Here is a 22,170-nt window from a genome sequence, read left to right as displayed (position 1 = left end):
TAGTGAATCCGAGGGCGAGTGGAAAAAGATCGTGGTCTTGATCTGAGTCATGTTTTGGTTTCCTTGGTTTCTGTGGTCGTTCCCATTGGTTCTCCTGGCATGTGACCACACACGGGCGCCGTTCAGCGGGGAAACATTGTGGGACATGGTGTTTCCAAGCACTTAGGATTGTGTTTTTTCTTTTTCCATGAATGCTCAACAGTGCTCTGCAGACATGTTTTTTCTCTGTGTTATATTGATTTAACATGAATCAGGCAGCTTTGGGTTAGATTACATGCCAGAATTTTTTTTTTACTTTAAACATCTGTGCATAGAGCAGATGGGTAAGAATTCTTGCCTAAAAGCATTCCACGTGTAAATAAAGTCATAAATTTTGTCATCTCTGTCTGAGATCTTTATAAATCCATTTTAATTTCCCCATGCATCTTTATAATACCACATTATGTGTAACTTCTGCTCTGTTGTGTCGTTTCCTCAGGATTGGGTGACTGCAACAGACATCCGGGTGACCCTGAACAGATTAAACACGTTCGGAGATGAAGTCTTCAACGACCCCAAAGTTCTTAAGTCCTACTACTACGCCATATCAGATTTTGCTGTGGGAGGAAGGTGAGTTTTGGTTTAAACATCTGCGCTCCCATCATAAAACAACTAAGTGTTTCCAGCTGTGTTGAGACGTGCAACCTCCAGTTTGCAATAATTGCATCAGTCTAGATTGTGTTTGGTTCAGTCTTCAGCATTTATGTGTTCACATACATGTTGGTTTGTTTCACAATGATGTTTGGACTTTGCAACTTGGCCTTTCATGTGTTTTAATGTGTCTTACAACCAGGGGTTGACATTAACTTATTTGCTCACCAGCCAAAGTGGCTAGTTGTTTTCAAAAGTTACTAGCCACTCAGCATTTTCACTTTCACTTGATGATTAAACTTGACTTTGGCATCCTAAAATGACTTTAATTTGAGTAGTTGTACTCGATTTAGCTAAAACAGATACAGATTGAATTTCAAATGCAGACTGACCACCCAAATTAAGACTACATTATTTAGCTGGTAATATCAGTATAGATAATATCATATATTTAGGTTCATGAAAAACATGCTAGAAAGGCATAAATAGAAGTCATAAAAGTGGAGCAGGGGTGTAGAAGGTTAACTGAGAAGATAAACACAAACCCCTAGACAAACACTTTAAATATTTATTAACAACAGCAGTACATTTTATATGCTTGATCGTGGTTTCTGTTAAAAGTTATTTAAGACATTTATGTCGAGAGGGCATTATTGTTGCACAAAGTAGCCTTCATTAAAATGATGCGTGAACCTCTCCACTGGTGGATTTCCTTTGATTTCGGACAAAACTGGGATGTGCGCCTTCCAGTATGCGCTATGAATTTCTCTCCGCTCTTGCCCAGAGAGTGTGCACGCACTTTAAATCTCTTCAATCACTTCCATGCAATTGTTTTATCTTTCCCAAAGTGTACGTGTGTGCGCTCAGACTGTGTCCCGTGCATTCGCAAATCCATCAGATTTCGCGCTCTCTCTGGTAAAAAGGTGGCGCTTTGGTCTGCAACGCGAGCCTCCGCTGATCGCGTGCGCGTCTCAAAAAAACGGTCTCAGTACGTTGCACTGGGTGCAGCAGGGAGTGCTCATGGGAGTTGTAGTTTCCCAGTGTCATTGCACATTGTTTATAATTTCACATAACTTTTAAGAAAACTACAAGAAAAAAATATTCAGCCAGCCAAAGTGGCTAGTGGTATTGGCTGTCTTACCCGCCACAGCCGAAATCTACCCGCATTTGGCGGGTTGGCGGGTGTTAATTTCAAGCCTTGCTTACTACCCATTTGACAATATTGTTTTTTAAATTCTATAACAAATTGATAAAGGGATATACTTTAACTCTTTCCCAGCCATTGACGAGTTATATTGTTGCTACTGCAATCTATATTTCCGCTATTATCTAGCGGAAATATTGTATATTATAACTTATAAAACACTAAAGCATCCACTGGTCCAAAACAGTAACATTTTTTGTGTATGTTTTGATTATCGCTCTGAATCTACCGCTCTATCAAAAGTCCTTCACAAAAATGAAATTATCTCAGCTTTTTGCTCAACATTTTGTATTTTTAAAGAAACATTCCTATATTTTAGAGGGTCTACTTTTGTGTTTGAAATATTTTATGTTTATATATTTAACAAAGAAAGTTTTCTGGAGGGCATTAAACTTTTGTTAAAATCATAAAAAATGCTGGCGCTGACTGGCAACTAAAAAAACGTTGGTGGGAAAAGAGTTAACTGCTTATTTCTTGTAAACTGGTCACATGGCAGGTCTCCATTTTGCCACCAAAATTTGAGAGTGTGCTACTGAATTTTACATCCAGTCGCACACGTGCGACCAGTAAATTTGACCTTTTTTGTGACGTGACACTGAATTTAAAAACAGCACATTGTACTTTTTGCATCTATAATTAAAGTATTTATTAAAAATACAGTGGAAATTAGTAGAAATGTGAATATTTGGTTGGCATGTTGATTTACAGTGTGTGCCCCTAAATTTTCTGGTTGCGCCCCTAAAATTTTCAGTTGGGGGCCACCGTGCTCCTAGTGAAAAAAGTTAGTCTGGAGCCCTGCCTGGTACAAAAAGTCCTAAAGAAATAGTTGGATACAGAAAAATAAAAATGTCCTTTTCATGTCTTCACTCTCAGCCCATTTGAGACGCAAGTGCTCAACAAATTTATTAGACCACCAACCAATGCCACAGCTGCCATAAACTACCATAACAATATTGATGTTTCTGTAAGGGCTAATCCAGCAGTATGTGTAAGCTCTTTAGTCACATTAGTATTTCTAATGCTAAAATATAATGGTTGTTATCCATGAATTTTTCAAATTTAATGTTTACAAGAAAGGCACTTGATTAAACGTTTATTCAGATGGCCAATTACAGCTATTTACTCATGCAGTCCTTAATAGACAAATGAGTTTTAATGGTTGAATATCACGCGTGATTATTTTCCGACATCTGAGAAAAGCTGAATGTGCCGGCTCAAATTTCAGTATAAAACACAAATTCAGTTTTACATTCCTCACCCCCGTTTCAAATGGTAATACGTTGAGAACCACATTAAAGCACTTCATGATGCAAGATGGTGTTTGAGAAAATTCACAGGTGGTCTATTCAATTTAAGCACTGTAGGTGACTTTGTTTCTTCGGTAGGACAATAAAAAAGATTTCTATCGTAAACTCTGGTCCTTCTTGATTCCTAAAGTCTATGGCTGCCGTCACTTTGAGGGTAAAAAAAGGTTCCTCACAATATATTGAGGTTTTATGACGCAAAACATTCAGTCTGTGCAAGAAAGTAAACTTATTTTTATAACATTATAACTTGTATTTTATAGCCTTAGACAAGCAATCCTAAATGCATTTATGAGCATTTGCAGCATAGTAGGAAAGGATCTTTGTGTAATAGGGTTGATGTGGATGCATTTTGTCATTTTGAATATACATTGGCTGTTAAATGTCTACAAGTTAATGCAAAACTCTTTCCAATCCCTTAACTTCCAGTGTTTTTTTATCTCTGGTAACTTTGTATTACACTGAGCTGTAGACAAATATATTACACTGAGCTTTAGACAGGAAGGACATGCAAAAGAAAGCCAGTATAAAGGATCAGATCGGTGTTGAGCAAGTGTCAAACATATCCCAATGCTTCAGTGTACGCCTTTTCACCTTAATCTGTTTGAAACGTGGAGCAGATTTCCATTACACAGTCCACATTCCCCACATTCCTGCCTGGGAGTGCTGGATTACAGAGCACAGAGAAACAGAAACGGGGCGGGCAGACAGACAGAAGGTCCGTGGAGGGCAGCCGGGCAGAGGCCAGGGGGAATCATTTACACCTGTTGCCTCACAGGACCCAAATTGAGTCAAATCTGCCTAGATTCTGATCATCCAGAGATGACTAGCAGCACCACACACCTGGTGCATCGTGATTTATATGCATGTCAGATAAATATATATTTCAGGATTAGGAAATATGCACATCCGATCAGAGCACATCCTGCACTATCCTATATTAGGCATCACGTCACCTTTTCCATGAAGCTTTGCCAGGGATCACCTGAAACAATGCACAAAAGATGGCAAGTTCCCTCTTGTTCTCGGAGGCTCTGCTGTACAGCAACATTATTGAAGTCGAGTACATATAAGGTTTTGTGCACAAACGTTGGCTCGTGCACCTGGTTTTGATGGGTAGGCCTACCGCTGAATAATGTCAAATTGATTTGGTAATCTGGCAAACTAAAGTAGGATCTCTTTCAGGAATGTTTCAATGTTTGCTGGCAGCTTTTTCATGCATGTGCATGCTTAAAAATAGAGTTCACTCGCAACTCGTCATTTTTGGCATTCAATCATTTAGTGTTCCTGTAGCTCAATTGGTAAAGCAGTGCGTTAGCAGCGCAAAAAGTCATAGGTTTGATTGTTAAAATGCACGATAAGTCACTATATTTGCTAAATGCATCACTGCATTTTTTGTGTTCAACTGAAGAAAAAACGTTTTGAATGACATGTGGGAATAAGTGATGACAGATTTTTCATTTTTGAGTGAACTGTCCCTTCGATTCAGATGCATGGATATATGCAATAATATATAATAACATTTACTAGCAGCTTAAAGTCAAGTTCAAACAAGACAAGCATCCCTTTTTATTATTTTTAAATACAATTTCATATGTAAGAATTTATGCATATTTATATTGAGTTTGTTTGTAAGTATTAAACTTCACTTTCAACAGGGTTCCCACGGGTCCTTGAAATCCTTGAAAGTTTGTGAATCTGGGGGGAAAATCAAGGCCCTGGGAAGTTTCTGAAAATATAAATACATAGATATAGGTTATTGAAAGTGCTTAAATCTATTTTATGCAAGAAGTTTTCTGGAAAAAAATCAATATTATTCCCTGTGTAGTGTAGGATAATATTACAAAAATTCTAGACTTTTTAAGCACACGTGCTAAACTGTTCGCTTTAAATGCTTATATCTTCTGTATGCGAATGTTGATTCATACCAAAATGCTTTTTTGCATAGTTGTGTTTGACAAATGAAAACGTCTCTGGTTATGTATGTAACTTTTATTCCCGGAGAAGGGAACAAGGTGCTGCGTCTCCTTTGCCATACTTACTGCGTCCCTGTAACGCCGTCTTTGGCAATATTTCAGATACCGATATACTTCCTGGCTCCCACGTCACCCTTTCTTTGTCATTAAGCCTCACCATTGGTTGAATTTGATATACACATTCAGACGCACCTGAAGGCGTCCCCAAAAGGAAACTGTAACAATGTATCTTAAAAGGTAACACGATGTAACCTTGCTCTCACTTGAAATGTGTCCCCACATTTAGTCCTTGAATTTGATCTGGGAATAACAAACCTCGAAATGTTGCCACTGGCCAATCAAAATCAAGCATTCCAGATGACCATATAACATGCAATATTTACCACAGGCTTTAAGAGTATAGGAAAGAAATTACTACTATAAGCAATTGTGTAAAGCACTATAGTCCCTTCTATATACGGTACCTCAAAGGGCAGACAGGACAAAGACATCAGGCCGTCATTCTGACAACAAAGGCGCGGTGACATTTCAGTGATAGGCTCAACAAACATCGTCAGACCTCTGTGTTTGAACAGCTTTGCGGCACGTTTTTGCCTGCCTGGGCTGTTTTTTCTACCACAGCCACAGGATGTGTACACACATATACAGTAAGTTTGCCCTGTCATTGTGCCATGACCTCTTGCACCTGACCGTTTACCTTTTCTCTTTTTTCTCACCCAGGTGCAAGTGTAACGGTCATGCCAGCGAGTGCGTGAAGAATGAGTACAGCAAATTGGTGTGTAACTGTAAACACAACACGGAGGGGCCGGACTGCGGCGTGTGCAAGCCCTTCTACAATGACCGTCCCTGGAGGAGAGCCACGTCCGACAACCCTCACGAGTGCATGCGTGAGTCTCCTCTTCTAGTTGATTTAAATTTTTTAAAGGAGCACTTTAACCAAAGCAAATAGATCACTTCCTCACCCACATGTTTTTCCAAATCTGTATTATCACAGGAGCACAGAAGTTAGACATTTGGTCTTTATAAAACAAAGAAAATACATTATGATTCATACTTGTTTCCATCTATGAAAAACAGATGCTCAGGATTTGAGGTAGTGCTTAAAGGACAAGTTCGGTATTTTACACTTAAAGCCCTGTTTTCAGATTGTTTATGATGAAATAGAACGGTTTTGACTGAAATTTAGACATATGATGCTGGCCCGAGAATTTTGCACAGGAACAATCCTTCCTAAATGCATTAAACGTTCGTTTACAAAGACGTGAAACTCACAGAGTGGTCAGGGGTGTTCACTGATATGCTCACACAAAAATCGCTGCAAAAGATGATAAAGACAGTTATTTTTACAGTGAGCATCATCACTAAACACCTTATGAAAAGTTGATTTGCATATTTGCTTAATAGCACTATAAAGTTAATGTTTACAATCTTATGAGCCTACACACCAGACGTGAATTGAACTCTTTGCACGAGTAGATTAAATACAAAGTCAATGCAAAGACGTGAATAGATGCAAACTCGCGCAAATTACACAAATTGGGCAGCCTGATTGCCGCGAACACGCGGTATTCGCTTTAAACTCCTCTTTCGCGAAAATATTCGACTTCAGCTGTAAATTAGCATGATGAAAGTTAAACAAAGTTTTTACAGTTAGTACTGCTTACATATGTCTTATGATTTTTTTATACATGAGCTTGTTTAATAGTGCTAGGAATATAATGGTAATCGGGTCAGAAACAAAATCGGTTTGGCAAGATGAGAAATTCCAAAATCTTTTTAAAAAACTTGTTTTAAGAGCACACATCAGATTTATTTCAATGCACATTGTGTATTTATGTTAATTTTATGCAATAAAAATATTACATTTGCACAATTTTTATGAAAGTTAAGACTGAATGGACGTGAAAATGTCAAATGGTGTAACTGGCAATTGCGCCAAAGAATATGAGAGATTAAATATTTTATCCAGTATTTTATCCACATTGATGGCATGTAAGCGTGATCATTAAAAAATCATTTTAAAATATAATTTTATTAGTTATTTCTAAATGTAAATTTGAATGCGTTTTTGTAATATTTGTCCTGACATATGCTGAAAACAGCTCTGTTTTTTTAAATAATCTTTGACAAATGATGTAAAAATTATGTTAAAAAAATCATATTACACTAATCTAGATGGTTATTTTTTATTCCACATTTTTTTATGAATATATTTATATTTTAATTTAAAAAGATACTGGTTACACCAATTGACACAGACCGGTTATACCACATTGACATTTTTGCAATTATCCCCCAAATATTTTTTCAAAATGAAATAAAACCAGAATTTTTAGACATGGTCCTCAAAAATAAAAGGAAAAGTAATCTGCAAATTTATTTTAAATTTTAACCCTTTTACATTTTAATTGAACCATACGGACACAAAATAATTAACGTCACTGACCCAAATATAATAATATGAATACAATAATTGTTTTTGCAGTTGGTACTGTTAATGTATTTTGTAATGATACAATATATCCTTTATATTTCATACATATATTACAGCTTTTTTTATTTGCCTGTACATTCTTTCTCTGTATTTACGGTATAGCTGCTTTGATACAATGCAAAGTTGTAAAAATCAATATGGAAATTGTAATTTAATTAAAAATTACAAAACTGAAAGTTGAAATTAGGATATTTGGGTAACACAAACAAGGTTACAATAAGGTTGTATTTGTTAACATTAGCAAATGCATTAGCTAACATGAACTAACAGGGAACAATATAGTTTGACAAATATTAAATTTCAGTTCAATTTTAGGCCCAAAGGGTGAGATCCACATCTCTAAGGTCTTGTTTTGTGTTTCAGATAAAACAGAAAACAATACAGGATTTAAACAACATGTGGGTTTATAACAAAATAATGTTAATTTTGGGATAAACTACTACACTTGTTACTCCTAATGTCCTATGTCCAGTGTAATACCGTATGAAGATTTTGCATTACAATATTTAATTTCCTTCTTCATAAAATCTGAATTTACACCATTTCCCCATAGACTAACCCCCACCCATGTTTTTGTTTTTCTCAAATCATATTGTAAGTTGTGTCCTCTTTTGGTTGCATATGCATGCAGGCACGTCCTGGAAATGCATGACTAATCTGCACATCTGATGTGCAGCCCGAGGCTCAGTTTTCTCACACCCACAAATCTCTTGCTACTCCATCCCATAGTTCCACTCTTTCTCCCATTTCACTCTCATGAATGTTTATTTACCGAGCAGAGGCTTAAATCCCGATGACTTGCGTCATTCAGATTGCATAAGTTCCTCTGTTATCACCCCAGACTTTGAGCATTTCTCACATTGCAAATGTTGCCTGCGTCAGATGCTCAAATATATGCTGCCTCTGGGAATTCTGACCATAGAGGTGTGTCTCTCTTTCAGCCTGTAACTGTAACGGCAAGAGTAATGAATGTTACTTTGACACTGAGCTGTATCGTGCCACGGGTCACGGAGGTCACTGCCTTAACTGCGCAGACAACACGGATGGGCCCAACTGCGAGCGATGCTTGGACAACTACTACAGAGACGGGTCCGGTCGCCGCTGTCTGTCCTGCGGTTGCAACCCTGTCGGTGAGTAATAAATGTTATGCAGACATGTAACGCATTACACTTTACATCAACGATTTGGGCTTTGTTTCAGCAGTCTGGGCATCTTCACATTAAGAGCCATTTTAAAACAGCAAGTTAACAGAGCCGAGTATGATTTATGTTTCCTCATCCACAGGGTCTCTCAGTACCCAGTGTGATAACACTGGCCGGTGTAGCTGTAAGCCTGGAGTGATGGGAGATAAGTGTGACAGATGCCAGCCCGGGTACCACACGCTGACTGAAGCAGGCTGCAGGTACCGGCCCTTTAAATAATTTACCATAAACTCTAAAAAGATCGTATTTTATGTGCCGACCCATTAAGCGTTGAGTTGTTACCATTTTACTTTCTCTTATTTTTCTTCTTCCACCTGTCTATCTCCAGACCGTGCTCGTGTGATCCAGCCGGAAGCACGCAGGAGTGCGATGTAAACACAGGACGCTGCCAATGCAAGGAGAACGTGGACGGCTTCAGCTGTGACCGGTCAGCCTCTTTAATTTTTTTAACATCCGTACACATTCTCTCTCATGCACAGATGCACAATGACAACTGCCGTGGCTTTTAAAATTCCCCTGGGCTGTTGATCATCCATACTTGACTTGTTCACAAGGACAAAAGTTATTATTGTGTGGGGTTTGTTTAAATCTCGTCTGAAATTGGAATTGAGTCATCAGCATTTGTGTCGAGGAATTAACACGGGTATCGACGCAGCGGCAGATGGGCCTATAAAGATTCTCTAGCTTTCAGCTCCCGGGCTGTTATGATGAGAATATCTGCTTATAAACAGCTGTTTATCTGACGTCTGCTTGGTTTTTCTAATGGAAAGTCCCTGTGTGAGTGTTTGTCTGATGGATAGGATTTGAGCGGGGTGTGTATGTGTGTGTCTGAGGAACAAAATTAGGAGCCTGGATCTCTCAGTGTCAAATGAAAGAGAAAATAGCTCAGGGTAGCAAAGGTTTCCCTGTTGAGAGCCCTCATTCAGCCCATGTAGGGCCTCCAGACTTACAGTCACCATAAAGTGTTTAACTGCTTCTTAACTGTAATAGACACGACGGGGACACCAACAACTAGTTGATTATATTAGTTGGGTTGAAAAGTTTACATTTTTTAGGTTTTCATGATTTAGCAACGTGCTATAAATTTGCTTAAGTTTAAAAAACACTGTTAGGGTATGCTTACACAACAACAATGTACTAAAATGTACTAAAGAGTTTTTTTTGCATATAGATGCATTGTTGTCAAAACAATCCCATTTATTTGATCGATAGAGACAAAGCGCAATGCGTCATAACCTGAAAACCACGCCAACTGGGGGGAAAACAGTCCAACTGTCTACATTGACTTTGTATTGCGAGATGCTGCCTACTTGTCATTTCTGGCTTATAACAAAAAACAGAATGATGCCTTAAAGCAGCTGTGTGACAGGGTGTACTGCTAACAAGCCAAAAAATCCAGAAAATACGTTTTTATAAGCTGTTCACCCCAAAAAACGAGCGTTTAAAGATACAAAAGTGTAAAACAGGCAACTTTCCATAGTACTCCTATTAGTCGAAATGCGCCAACTAGGGGAAACATAGTCAGCGATCCACTTTTTTTTTCTTAAAGGTGCAGTGTGTAATTTTTAGAATGATCTCTTGACCGAAATGCAAAATAATATACAAAACTATATTATCAGGGGTGTATAAAGCCCCCTGATAATAGATTCAGGCTCCATACACCGAGGGTCCCCTTACACGGATGTCGCCATTTTGTGCCGCCATGTTTTTACAGAAGCACTTAACGGACAAACTTTTTTACTAAGTTGTCTCCGACGATGACATGTTTGTCCGGTGGCGGCTACCGTAGCTTCTCTATGTGTTTCAAAAGCGAGAGGTGAGGAGTAGACTGAGCCGTTGTTTGCAACTGGCAACCTCACCACTAGATGCCGTTAAAATTTATACACTGCACCTTTAAAGGCTGGGTTTTACGGCTCGACAGCTTATAAAAACTTATTTTGGGTTTTTTTGGCTTGTTAGCTGTACACCTTGAACGACCACAACACACGTTTCTGTTTTCAGAAATTAGAAGAATTAATACATACCTATCTTTTTTCAATGCGTGCACTTAATTTTTTACGTGAATGTGTTAGCATTTAGCGTAGCCCCATTCATTCTTTAGGATCCAAACAGGGATGAATTAAGAAGCCACCAAACACTTTCATGTTTTTCCTGTTTAAAGGCTGTTACTACACAAGTAATTATGGTGGCCCAAAATAAAAGTAAGCGGATGAAAATAAGAAATATATTGTATGGCGGAAGAGCAAGTAGTTTGCGGCACTTCGACCTTATGCGCAGTAATATTAAAATAAACTTCGACCTTGTGCGCAGCAAACTAAGTGCTCTTCCGCCATACAATATAGTTCTCATTTTTTATCCGCTTAAAAAATTGGCACGTGCCACCATACTTAGTCGTGTAACTACTCATGTAACAGTCTTTAAATAGGGAAAACATGCAAGTCTTTGGTGGCTTCTAAATTCATCCCTATTTGGATCCTAAGGAATGAATGGGGCTAGGCTAAATGCTAACACATTCACAATGCGCCGTACAAAGATTAAGTTCACGCATTGAATAAAGATAGGTGTGTATTAATTTGTCTAAGTTAAGGTAAGAACATAGTAAAATATAGAAAAAATGTGGTGTTTTCCTTTAATGACTTCTTAGACTTTATATTTATTGCACTTTTGCAATATCCATACGCATGCCAAAACACTCCTGCTCCATCTAGCTGTGTTTAACTGCAAAACCTCTTGCAGTCTTGTGAAAAGTCTGTATAATCCCATGTTTCCTGACTGTCTTCACGCAGCACTTTTCACCAAAATGTCATCTTTTACCCCTCCCCACCCCCCCAAACACTCACACACACCCTTTCACTTGCATGTCAGCTGTGACATTCCTCTCATTCATTCAGCCTGACCACACATGAACTGATAATCCTGCAGTACATCCCCATGAGAAACACAGAAAGCGGTCTCAAGAGTTAAAAAATACTACAGTTCTTGATTTATACGTCTGTTGTTTGTGGTTTTGGATGTCCAGTGATGATCTCACTAGTGTTAAGTGATCTGTTCACCGTGATTTGTTACTTTGGCACCAAATCCATGCTTGATAAATCTTCACAACATTCACATCAAAACAACATTCCTCAATATAAATGTCATTCTTGCATGTTATGCTGATCAATCAAAGTAAAAAGTACTAAAAATCGACATTGACAGCAGTTTTGTGTGAAAAGTGAGTTAATGCATAACAGTGGGAGGAGCATTGCTTACAGCAGCTGATATAAAACCCCACAGTAATGGACTTGAATTATAATATTAGATACAGTGAATTTGTTGTAGTTTGATGGCTGCGGTGCTGTGAAGGGGAGGAATTTAAAGTCAAAATATTTGTAAAAGTTGCATTATAGTGTCTTTTAGCGCTTTGCTGAGATTCACCCATGCACCGCTTGTTACTCATGAGGGTGCACTGCCCTGACAGGCCATCCCTGACAGACCTGATCTGCTTTTTCTTTTGAATACTAAGTTATAAAATATTGTTATTTCAATTCTAATAGCAAAGTCTCTTAAGCAGGGGTCTCAAACTCAAACTGGCTTGGGGCCATTTCTGAGACTGACATTTCATCAGAGGGCCGCAGAGCTATTTTAACGTTCAAAAAAGTACAATATTTCTTTAAAATATTTTTTAATGTATAATAATACTTGAAAATATATAAACAGTGTTTTTTATTTTTTAATATACATTATTTTATAAAAGTAAGTAAATATTTTCTTAACCTTATTAGGCTTTGAATGATTAACTAAGGCCTATTAAAACTAACAAATTTTCCTATACATTTAATAAAGTATTATAAAAAAAAATTACCAACAGTACGTGTTTCTGTTTTTATTTATTTTTGACTGTTTTCAGTCATAGTATTGACTTCATTATGTTCCTTTTTGTTATTCCACCGTTTTAATGAATTTGCTATAATATTTAGAAAAATATTTGATTGAAAGTGAAAGTGATCCTAAAACATTTGGATGGGTAGTCAATGTTACATAAGCTAGTTGGACAGTAAAAATAAATAATACTGCTCTATGTATAAGCAAGCAAGATAATGTATTATACTTCATATATATTTCATTATATATAGAAGTGTACATAGTTGTATCCTCTGTAATTTCTCCTCATCTTTCCTCTTTTCCTAACCTGGGCACTTTGATGGGTCATTTTCTCATCCGTAGTTTAATATTAAACTGTTGCAGTACATCTCCCACTGCGGTGTCTCCATTAGAAGCTGTGACTTGATGTGAACTACGGTAATAACCCCACAGCAGCTCTTCTCTGAGTAACAGAGTATCCACCCGGAAGTAACAAATCTTCTCTGGACAAACACTACAAAGTCACGATCAGATGAACTGATCGCATTGTGACGATATGATTGACGCGAGAGGAATTAAAATTCGATCACGCTTTCCGTTACCCTCGCCATCACGGAGCGCGCGCTCGTGGCTGCGTAGCAACGGGTGACGCGATCCCACGCTGCGCAACCTCCGCTCCCAAGCACGCACTTTGAAAAGTAAACATACTTTAAGAAACTCCTCGACTCATTTTAACTCGCGTTGTTAGACGCGACATGTGACCGAACCCTTAAACGTTTAAATAAAAAAAACGAATTTAAATAAAAATCTTTCTGCGGGCCAGATTACGTTATATTGTTGAAAGGTGACGCGGGCCGCAGAGAGGGGGAGGGCGGGCCGCAAATGGCCCGCGGGCCGGGAGTTTGAGACCACTGCTCTTAAGGGAAGCCAAGCCACTAGGTGGCGATGTTTGCAACGCCTCCGAGTTGCTATTTCAGTCATGCAAAACTAAAGTCCTGTCTAGTTGAATGGGAAGACAATTATCTCTAAAATCACAATTAAACAACATATTTCTGACCAACAATTAAACCTTACATCAACTATAGACTGTTTTAGCAGTATCAACATAAACACGCGGCTTTCGTGGTCATCACGTAACTTCCGGTAAACTCTGCGAAGAATAAATAACAACAAAGTCCTTTTATAAAGCAGTTTATTTATATAACAAGCAAAATAAACAACACGTAGATTACATAGGAACCCAAAACATTCGTTATTTTCGACGTGGTATTTGTTTAAGAGTTCAGTTTCAGCAACTAGTCAGACCATTAAACAAACAGAAACCGGAAGTAAAGTTCGGACCAGACGCTTATCGCGTCACCGCACGTGTGCGCCCAATGAAACGGTCTCCAGAACTTTTTTTCTCAAATTGCACTAAAACACCACTATTTCGAGGTTGCTACTCATGCAACTCTGTACAGAGCCCCTCCCCCAGTCTTTATTGATTGATGATTGGTTCTTTTAACGAGAAGGCGGGACTTCCATTGCCAGAACGGCCATAATGCAACACTCAATGTCACCTATTTATATCAATGAGGGCTCAATCTTGTTATACCCAACATCTTTTGGTAAAAGTGGGATACCTTTATCTAAACATTAAAGGCGGGGTGCATGATCTCTGAAAGCCAATGTTGACATTTGACAACAAACAAACAAACACGCCCCTACCCCAATATAATCTGGACCTTCTTTTGATAGACCCACCCCACACATACGCAACCCAGGCAACGATGTCAGTTAATAGACACGCCCCTCACTGCTTATTGGCTACAAGTGTGTTTTGGTGCTCGGCCTGACTCCCTTTCCAAAGTGTTTTTCAAAAATTGTGCACCCTGCCTTTAAAGCAACACCAAAGAGTTTTTTTTACCTTAAAATAACGTTTGCAAAAAAGTTTGTCGTTCATCCACTCAAAACTTTCACATTCGCTTTGCAGCCCTCTATCGGCCAAAACCGCACTAAAGAAGTTTCCAACCGTGGGGTCGCGGTCCTGTAGTTCGAGTGAAAACTACAAAAACTTACTTTACAGCAGACCTACAATCCAATCAGAGCCAGCTTTGCTGCTGTAGGCTAAATTATTTACGACAGTGGTAATGGACAATTCCGCTTCCAACCTGTAGGGGGAGCAAAAAGCAAAAACTCTTTAGTGTTGCTTTAACATGTTACTATAAACATCAAAGCTAAAATAAATTCTAAATATAGTTAGTCCTGTCTCATACCTAAATTTTTTTTGGTTAAGGTGTAAACTGGGCTACTTTAATCTGGACCCCCAAAATCCTCTGGGATGCACCCCATGCTTCTGTTTCCAGCACTCCACTGTGTGCGAGAGCGCTGATAGCTACAGCATTCACAAAATCACCTCCAGCTTTGACAGAGGTGAGTATCCATAATATCCAGTCACATCCTGGCCCATGTGGTTTTTTTAGCAAACACAAGCTTATGAGAAACAGCTGATAACATGTGTCATGTTGTATATAGATGACGAGGGTTGGAAAGGACTGCGGAGAGACGGATCCAGCGTACCTGTGCAGTGGTCACCGAGCTCTCGCGAGATCTCACTCATCTCCGAAGATTACTTCCCTATTTACTTTGTGGCTCCAGGTATAAGATACTTCAGCTAGGTTAAAGAATCAACTTCATATGCTTTAAATAATTCATAATAAATGTATGACCATGAGTGATATCTAACGATTTCTGTTTCTACAGAGAAATTTCTTGGTGATCAGTTGCTGAGCTATGGTCAGAACCTCACGCTAAACTTTAGGATTCAGCGACACGACGCGCGTCTCTCAGCCGAGGATGTCGTACTGGAAGGGGCGGGCTTTCGTGTTGCCGTACCCCTTATTGCCCAGGGCAATTCCTACCCGGGAGAAGAAATGCAATCATTTGTCTTCAGGTGACGTTTTTATTTATTTTCTTTTTTACAGACACATTCAGCATTTCTGATGAGTTTTATGTAACAAAATTTCTCTTTTTACTCATTCAGACTCCACGACACACCTGACTACCCCTGGCGACCCACCTTGAAACATGCCGACTTCCAGAAACTTCTGCACAATCTGACCTCCATCATGATTCGTGGCACCTACAGCGAGAGAAGTACGTCTGCCAATTCATTAAAGCAGACTTATTTTGGCTATGTGTACTTCAGCCTACCCAAATATACTAATTTATAAAGTAATAATATGCATTAGTGCAACAAAATAAAACCTACTGTACCACTCTCAACCAAAGGTGCTGGCTATTTGGACAACGTTGCCCTCACGACAGCTCGTCGTGGACCCGGCACCCCAGCTCGTTGGGTTGAGAAGTGCACGTGTCCTCCCGGCTATCTGGGCCAACACTGTGAGCAGTGCGAGGTGGGATACAGGAGGAGCCGACCCGAGCTGGGCCGCTTCAGCAGCTGTGAGCCCTGCAACTGTAACGGACACAGCGACACATGCGACTCTGTGACAGGTTCGTCATCGAAGCCGGCCTAAATCTACCGCATTTCCGTAGTGTTGATATATCGATTACTTAAAGGAATAGTTCACCCAAAAATGAAAATAATGTCAAAAATAGTTTAGGATGTTTTAGTCCGAGAGCTTTCTTGACCCTCCATTGAAAATCTATGTACGGTATACTTTCCGTGTGAAGAAAGGTAATAAAAACATCTACAAAGTAGTTCATGTGACATCAGGGGGTCAGTTAGAATGTGTTGAAGCATCAAAAATACATTTTGGTAAAAAAACAGCAGCGTTGTACGTCAGCAGCATCACTGTAGTGTCGTAAGAGAAGACTGAATGCTGAATAAAGTCATAATTTTTGTTATTTTTGGACCAAAATGTATTTTCGATACTTCAACAAATTCTAACTGACCCACTGATGTCACATGGACTACTTTGATGATGTTTTTATTACCTTTCTGGACATTGACAGTATACCGCACATAGATTTTCAATGGAGGGTCAGAAAGCTCTCAGACTAAATCTAAAACATCTTAAACTGTGTTTCCGAAGATGAACGGAGGCCTTACGAGTTTGAAACGACATGAGGGTGAGTCATTAATGACATTATTTTCATTTTTTGGTGAACTATCCCATTAACTTCTATCAAGAGACTGCAGGCAACCGGCTGCATATATATTTCATTATTATCTATTGTACAGACAATTGACCGTTGTGTATATTGTCTGAATGTGGGTGTTACTGCTTTGGATGCATACATTGTACAGCCCATTGATATGAACATTTATGTATGTGATATATAAGAACAACTAAAAAATAAGATTCACACATAATAAGAAAAATCTACAACATGGACACAAATAGATTTCTTAGGGAGATGCATGTAGGCATCCCAAAACAGAAATATACCTACCATCCACTAAGCTGTTAACTAATAAATCTATTAGTTTACTATTTACCGCTATTTTAAAAATAGTGAGCATTGCTCGGCAGTAAATGTTTCGGTGTTCTGCGTGCCGCCACATGATCTTCTCACGTTGCATGGTTAACTCTGTCAGAAGGGTCCAGTTAACATGTTGGAAATAAACCTAATTTGTAACTCTACTTTTAGCTTTGTGATTGTATAATGTAATGTTGCCATCAAGTGGTGTGATGTGGTATGGTTGTGTCCTTTATCACTGTAGGAATGTGTAACTGCAGGCACAACACGGCAGGAATGAGCTGTGAAAAGTGCAAGAATGGTTTCTATGGCGACTCAACAGTGGGGACCTCCACAGACTGTCAGCCGTGTCCCTGTCCTGCAGGTGCCACATGTGCCGTGGTGCCGAAATCCCAAGAGGTGGTTTGTACTAACTGCCCAACAGGCACTACAGGTAAAAAAAACGATTAGTCAATTTTCTTTAAAAAAAATCCAGATAATTTACTCACCACCATGTCATCCAAAATGTTGATGTCTTTCTTTGTTCAGTCGAGAAGAAATTATGTTTTTTGAGGAAAACATTCTAGGATTTTTCTCATTTTAATGAACTTTAATGGACCCCAACACTTAACAGTTTAAAATTGCAGTTTCAACGGAGTTTCAAAGGCCTCTAAACGATCCCAAACGAGGCATATGGGTCTTATCTAGTGAAACGATTGTCATTTTTGACAAGAAAAATAAAAAATATGCACTTTTAATTAAACCACAACTTCTCCTATATCTCCGGCCCTGTGACGCGCCAGCGCAACTTCACATAATTGCGTAATGACGTAGAAAGGTCACGTGTTACATATATGAAACGCACAATTGCGGACCATTTTAAACAATAGACTGACACAAAGACATTAATTAGTATCATTCGACATACAACAACGTCGGAGCGGTCTTCTTTCTCCACACTTGTAAACACTGGGGCATAGTTTCAATACGTCATCCGTGACCTCTTGACGTGATGACGTGTTACGTGAGGTCGCGCTGGCGCGTCACACGACCGGAGGATGAGGAGAAGTTGTGATTTGAGAGTGCATATTTTTTATTTTTCTTGCCAAAAATGACAATCATTTCGCTAGATAAGACCCTTATGCCTCGTTTGGGATCGTTTAGAGTCCTTTGAAACTGCAATTTTAAACTGCATTAAAACTGTTATGTGTTGGGGTCCATTAAAGTCCATTAAAATGAGAAAAATCCTAAAATGTTTTCCTCAAAAAAACATAATTTCTCCTCGACTGAACCAAGAAAGACATGAACACTTTGGACGACATGGTGGTGAATAAATTATCTTGATTTTTTTTTTTAAGAAAATTGACTTATCCTTTAATGTGATGTGTGTATCAATGAGAAATCAATAATCGATGCACCTAATCTCAAAATTAGACCATGGGCCTGGATTTCACAAACAGGATAATATATTCCAATTCTGTGTATGTCGTACACAGGTAAGCGATGTGAACTTTGTGACGATGGCTTCTTTGGGGACCCACTGGGTGAGAATGGTCCAGTCAGGACGTGTAGGGCGTGCAGCTGCAATAACAACATCGACCCCAACGCCGTGGGTAACTGTAACAGAGAGACGGGCGAATGCCTCAAGTGCATCTACAACACAGCTGGGGTCTTCTGCGACCGCTGCAAAGAGGGTTTCTATGGGAACCCACGTGCCCCAAATGTAGAGGACAAGTGCAAACGTAAGTAAAAATTTTTTTTTTTTTGCTTTATATTTATATGTATATTCAATGTATATATTTATATGTTGAATTTTTCTTGTCTGCAGCATGTGCTTGCTCTCCGTACGGTACGGTGGACAGGCAGACGTCCTGCTCGCAGTCCACAGGTCAATGTCAGTGTCTTCCCTACGTCATCAACAGAGACTGCAGCGCGTGTGAACCCGGCTTCTTCAACATACAGAGCGGCGAAGGCTGTGAACGGTATTTCATCTCTTTCCTATTTTGCTTTTATTTGGGACGTGCAACTTAAAACACGCTTTTGAATCTATTTGCTCAGATGCCACTGCAACGCTATCGGTTCAACGAACGGGCAGTGTGACATCGTTACCGGTCAATGCGAGTGTCAGCCCGGGGTGACGGGTCAACACTGTGAGCGCTGCGAGGTCAACTTCTTCGGCTTTAGTGCATCAGGATGCAAACGTAAGACTTGAAGGACTCCGATGAAGATTGATTGTAAATGTTGTGGCTGACGGTTGTCGTATAACTGCTTGGTTTTGTGTTGTGTAGCTTGTGACTGTGATCCAGAAGGTTCTCAGTCCGCTCAGTGTGAAGAGGACGGCCGTTGTCGGTGTCGTGCAGGTTTCGTGGGAGCTCGCTGTGACATGTGCGAGGAGAATTACTTCTACAACCGCTCGACGCCCGGCTGCCAGCAGTGCCCCAACTGTTACAGTCTGGTCAGAGATAAGGTAAGGTCAACTTCTCCTAAGGGGAATTTGTTTTGTAAGTGACGGGACCTTTAACGCCTCTCTCTTTTTATACAGGTGAACCAGCAGAGACAGAAGCTTCTTGACCTGCAGAATTTGATTGATAATCTGGACAACAGTAAGGAGACTGTGAGTGACAAGGCCTTTGAGGACCGACTGAAAGAAGCGGAGAAAACTATAATGGACTTGTTGGAAGAGGCTCAGGCTAGCAAAGGTACTGGCTATCAAAATTTAGCGAATCAGAGTTGAGTTTTATTGGGCAGGTGTGCAGAAGCACACAAGGAATTTGTTGTGGTTTTCAGGAGCACTTGGTACATACATACATACATATGAAATGAGAACATTTTGAAAAGTAAAACTAAGAAAGTAAGTACTAACAGATAAATAAGTAAATTTTTATTTTATTTACTCAGCGTCATGTTGTTACAAACCTGTATAAATTTTATTGTTCTGATGAACACACAGGAATATATTTTGAGAGATGTTTGTAACCAAACCGTTCGTGAACCCCATTCACTTCTATAGTAGGGTAAAAGAATACTATGGAAGTGAATGGGGTCCACGAGCGGTTTGCTGATATAAATTTCTTAAAATATCTTCCTTTGTGTTCATCAAAACAACAAAATCTATACAGGTTTGTAACAACATGAGAGTAAATGATGACAAAGTTTAAATTTTTGGGTGAACTTTTTAAGATTTTTAAGATGATTACAATAGATATATATTTAAAGGATAGTTCACCCAAAAATTCTGTCATCATTTTCTCATCCTCATGTTGAATTTCTTTTTTATGATGAACACAAAATGAGATTTTTTGATAAATGATGGTAAGCACCAAGCTGGTTGTAACCATTGGCATGGTTCCCATGGGTCGTGAAATTTCTGGAATATCATGGAATTCTAAAAGGTCTATTCCAGACATTGAAAGTCAACCAATTTTATGTATTTTTTTCCAAGTCATGGAATATCAGGGATTAAATTTAAGTTTGCATTTATGAAAACGTAATCCGTTTGTTTTCTGATTTCTCACTGATTTCAATTGAGACTACAATCTAAACAGCCGATGCTTGGTATTGTTTATTCATTTCACGCATTTAAGCAAAAAAAAAGTATAAACTCACACGGTGTGTGCTACGATCTAAAAAAATGCTAGTTTGTTTCAGTATGAATAGTGTCAATATGGACAATTTCCAGGCTCGCTTGTCAGTCAGCATGTTTGTTCAGTAGTTAGGTCAGTGATCAGGGAGTCTGCCATTTCACCAAATCCTTTTCTATCTAGTTCAGATATAATACAATATTAATTATAATACAATATAACGCAATGCAATACACATTTAATTTATTTATTTTAATTTTTTTTATTATTAGTCAACTGAATTTATACAAGTATGACTGTTTTGTATTCACCTGTAGCAGTATACAATATTATTTATAATATAATATAGCGGAGTGCAATACACGTTTATTTTTTATTTTATTATTTTATTTCATTTTATTTTATTTCATATTTTATTTTTTTATTTATTATTAGTCAACTGAATTTATACAAGTATTACTGTTTTGTATTTACTTGTATAACTCAGTGGTATAGCATTGCATTAGCCAAGAGGTCATGGGTTCAAACCCAGGGTACACACACATATTAATGAAATAATGTATACTGTACCTTGTAATCCACTTTAAGTCGCTTTGAATAAAATTGTCTGCCAAGTGCCCTGAAACATTAGTTTCCTAAAGATTTCCACAATGCAAAAACCAGGGATACACTGACTCATACACTGTTAATTTAAACTAACGTCTGGGTTGGTCCATATTGCCCCCTACCCGTTGGGTTGAAACAAACCAGCATTTTTTAGAGTGTAACATTAAAGCATAAACCTATTCCTAAAATCCGATTGGTTAATAGAAACACGCATGTTTATCTATGAACCTGTCATACCTATTTAAGTGTTCACCATACTGTATTATAAAGCAATCTTCAATTTTTTATTTTTATGAATACTATACAGAAGTGGACAAAGGTCTTTTGGATCGTCTGAACAACATCAACAAGACTTTGAACGCTCAGTGGAACAGACTGCAAAACATCAAGAGCACTGTGGACAACACAGGCGCTCAGGCAGACAAAGCACGTAACCGAGTCCGTGAAGCAGAAGACCTGATCAGTGTTGCCAGAGAGGAGCTGGACAAAGCCAAGGAGGCCATCAGCAAAGTGGACATCAAACATCTTTAAACAGTCAGCACATCTTTATAATCTAACAACAATACCGCCTTTGAATGTAAAACATTTGTATATTCAAATGTTCTTGTTTTTATCCATAGGACATCAAAATACCCACAACATCCGGAGATCCAAACAACATGACTCTTCTGGCCGAGGAAGCTCGTAAACTGGCTGAGAAGTGAGTTGTCTTAATGAGAGCTTATGTATCGTTTCTTTTGCTGTTGAATCTTCTTTGCAGTTGAAGCTTTTGCATCTTCTTAACAGTTTGACTTAACACCTAATCTGTTGATTCTGTGCAGACATAAAGCAGACGCAGATCAAATTGAGAAGATTGCGAAAGATGCCAATGACACGTCTACCAAAGCATATAACCTGCTGAAGAAGGCATTGGATGGCGAGAACAAGAC

General features: G+C 38.8%; 1 protein-coding gene across 2 annotated transcripts in view; it reads left to right on the top strand.

The window, feature by feature from the left end:
* Positions 1-22,170, top strand: part of lamc1 (laminin, gamma 1) — an 82,920-nt gene that overhangs the window by 52,830 nt on the left and 7,920 nt on the right. For both annotated transcript variants that reach the window (XM_073874074.1, XM_073874071.1), the window contains exons 3-21: positions 479-609; positions 5,835-6,001; positions 8,550-8,738; positions 8,893-9,010; positions 9,139-9,237; positions 14,929-15,065; positions 15,168-15,290; positions 15,396-15,585; positions 15,676-15,788; positions 15,924-16,145; positions 17,320-17,508; positions 18,551-18,796; positions 18,883-19,036; positions 19,113-19,255; positions 19,343-19,521; positions 19,597-19,753; positions 21,549-21,763; positions 21,871-21,941; positions 22,063-22,170. The exon at positions 22,063-22,170 is cut by the window's right edge and continues 30 nt beyond it. In XM_073874074.1, the coding sequence (XP_073730175.1) occupies positions 479-609; positions 5,835-6,001; positions 8,550-8,738; positions 8,893-9,010; positions 9,139-9,237; positions 14,929-15,065; positions 15,168-15,290; positions 15,396-15,585; positions 15,676-15,788; positions 15,924-16,145; positions 17,320-17,508; positions 18,551-18,796; positions 18,883-19,036; positions 19,113-19,255; positions 19,343-19,521; positions 19,597-19,753; positions 21,549-21,763; positions 21,871-21,941; positions 22,063-22,170 (2,951 nt within the window). The remainder of the gene's footprint in view (positions 1-478; positions 610-5,834; positions 6,002-8,549; positions 8,739-8,892; positions 9,011-9,138; positions 9,238-14,928; positions 15,066-15,167; positions 15,291-15,395; positions 15,586-15,675; positions 15,789-15,923; positions 16,146-17,319; positions 17,509-18,550; positions 18,797-18,882; positions 19,037-19,112; positions 19,256-19,342; positions 19,522-19,596; positions 19,754-21,548; positions 21,764-21,870; positions 21,942-22,062) is intronic.

The sequence above is a fragment of the Misgurnus anguillicaudatus genome, chromosome 2 (assembly GCF_027580225.2).
Source record: "Misgurnus anguillicaudatus chromosome 2, ASM2758022v2, whole genome shotgun sequence".
Lineage (NCBI taxonomy): Eukaryota > Metazoa > Chordata > Actinopteri > Cypriniformes > Cobitidae > Misgurnus > Misgurnus anguillicaudatus.
Note: the sequence above shows the minus strand (reverse complement) of the source record. Positions and strands in the feature narration are given on the sequence as shown.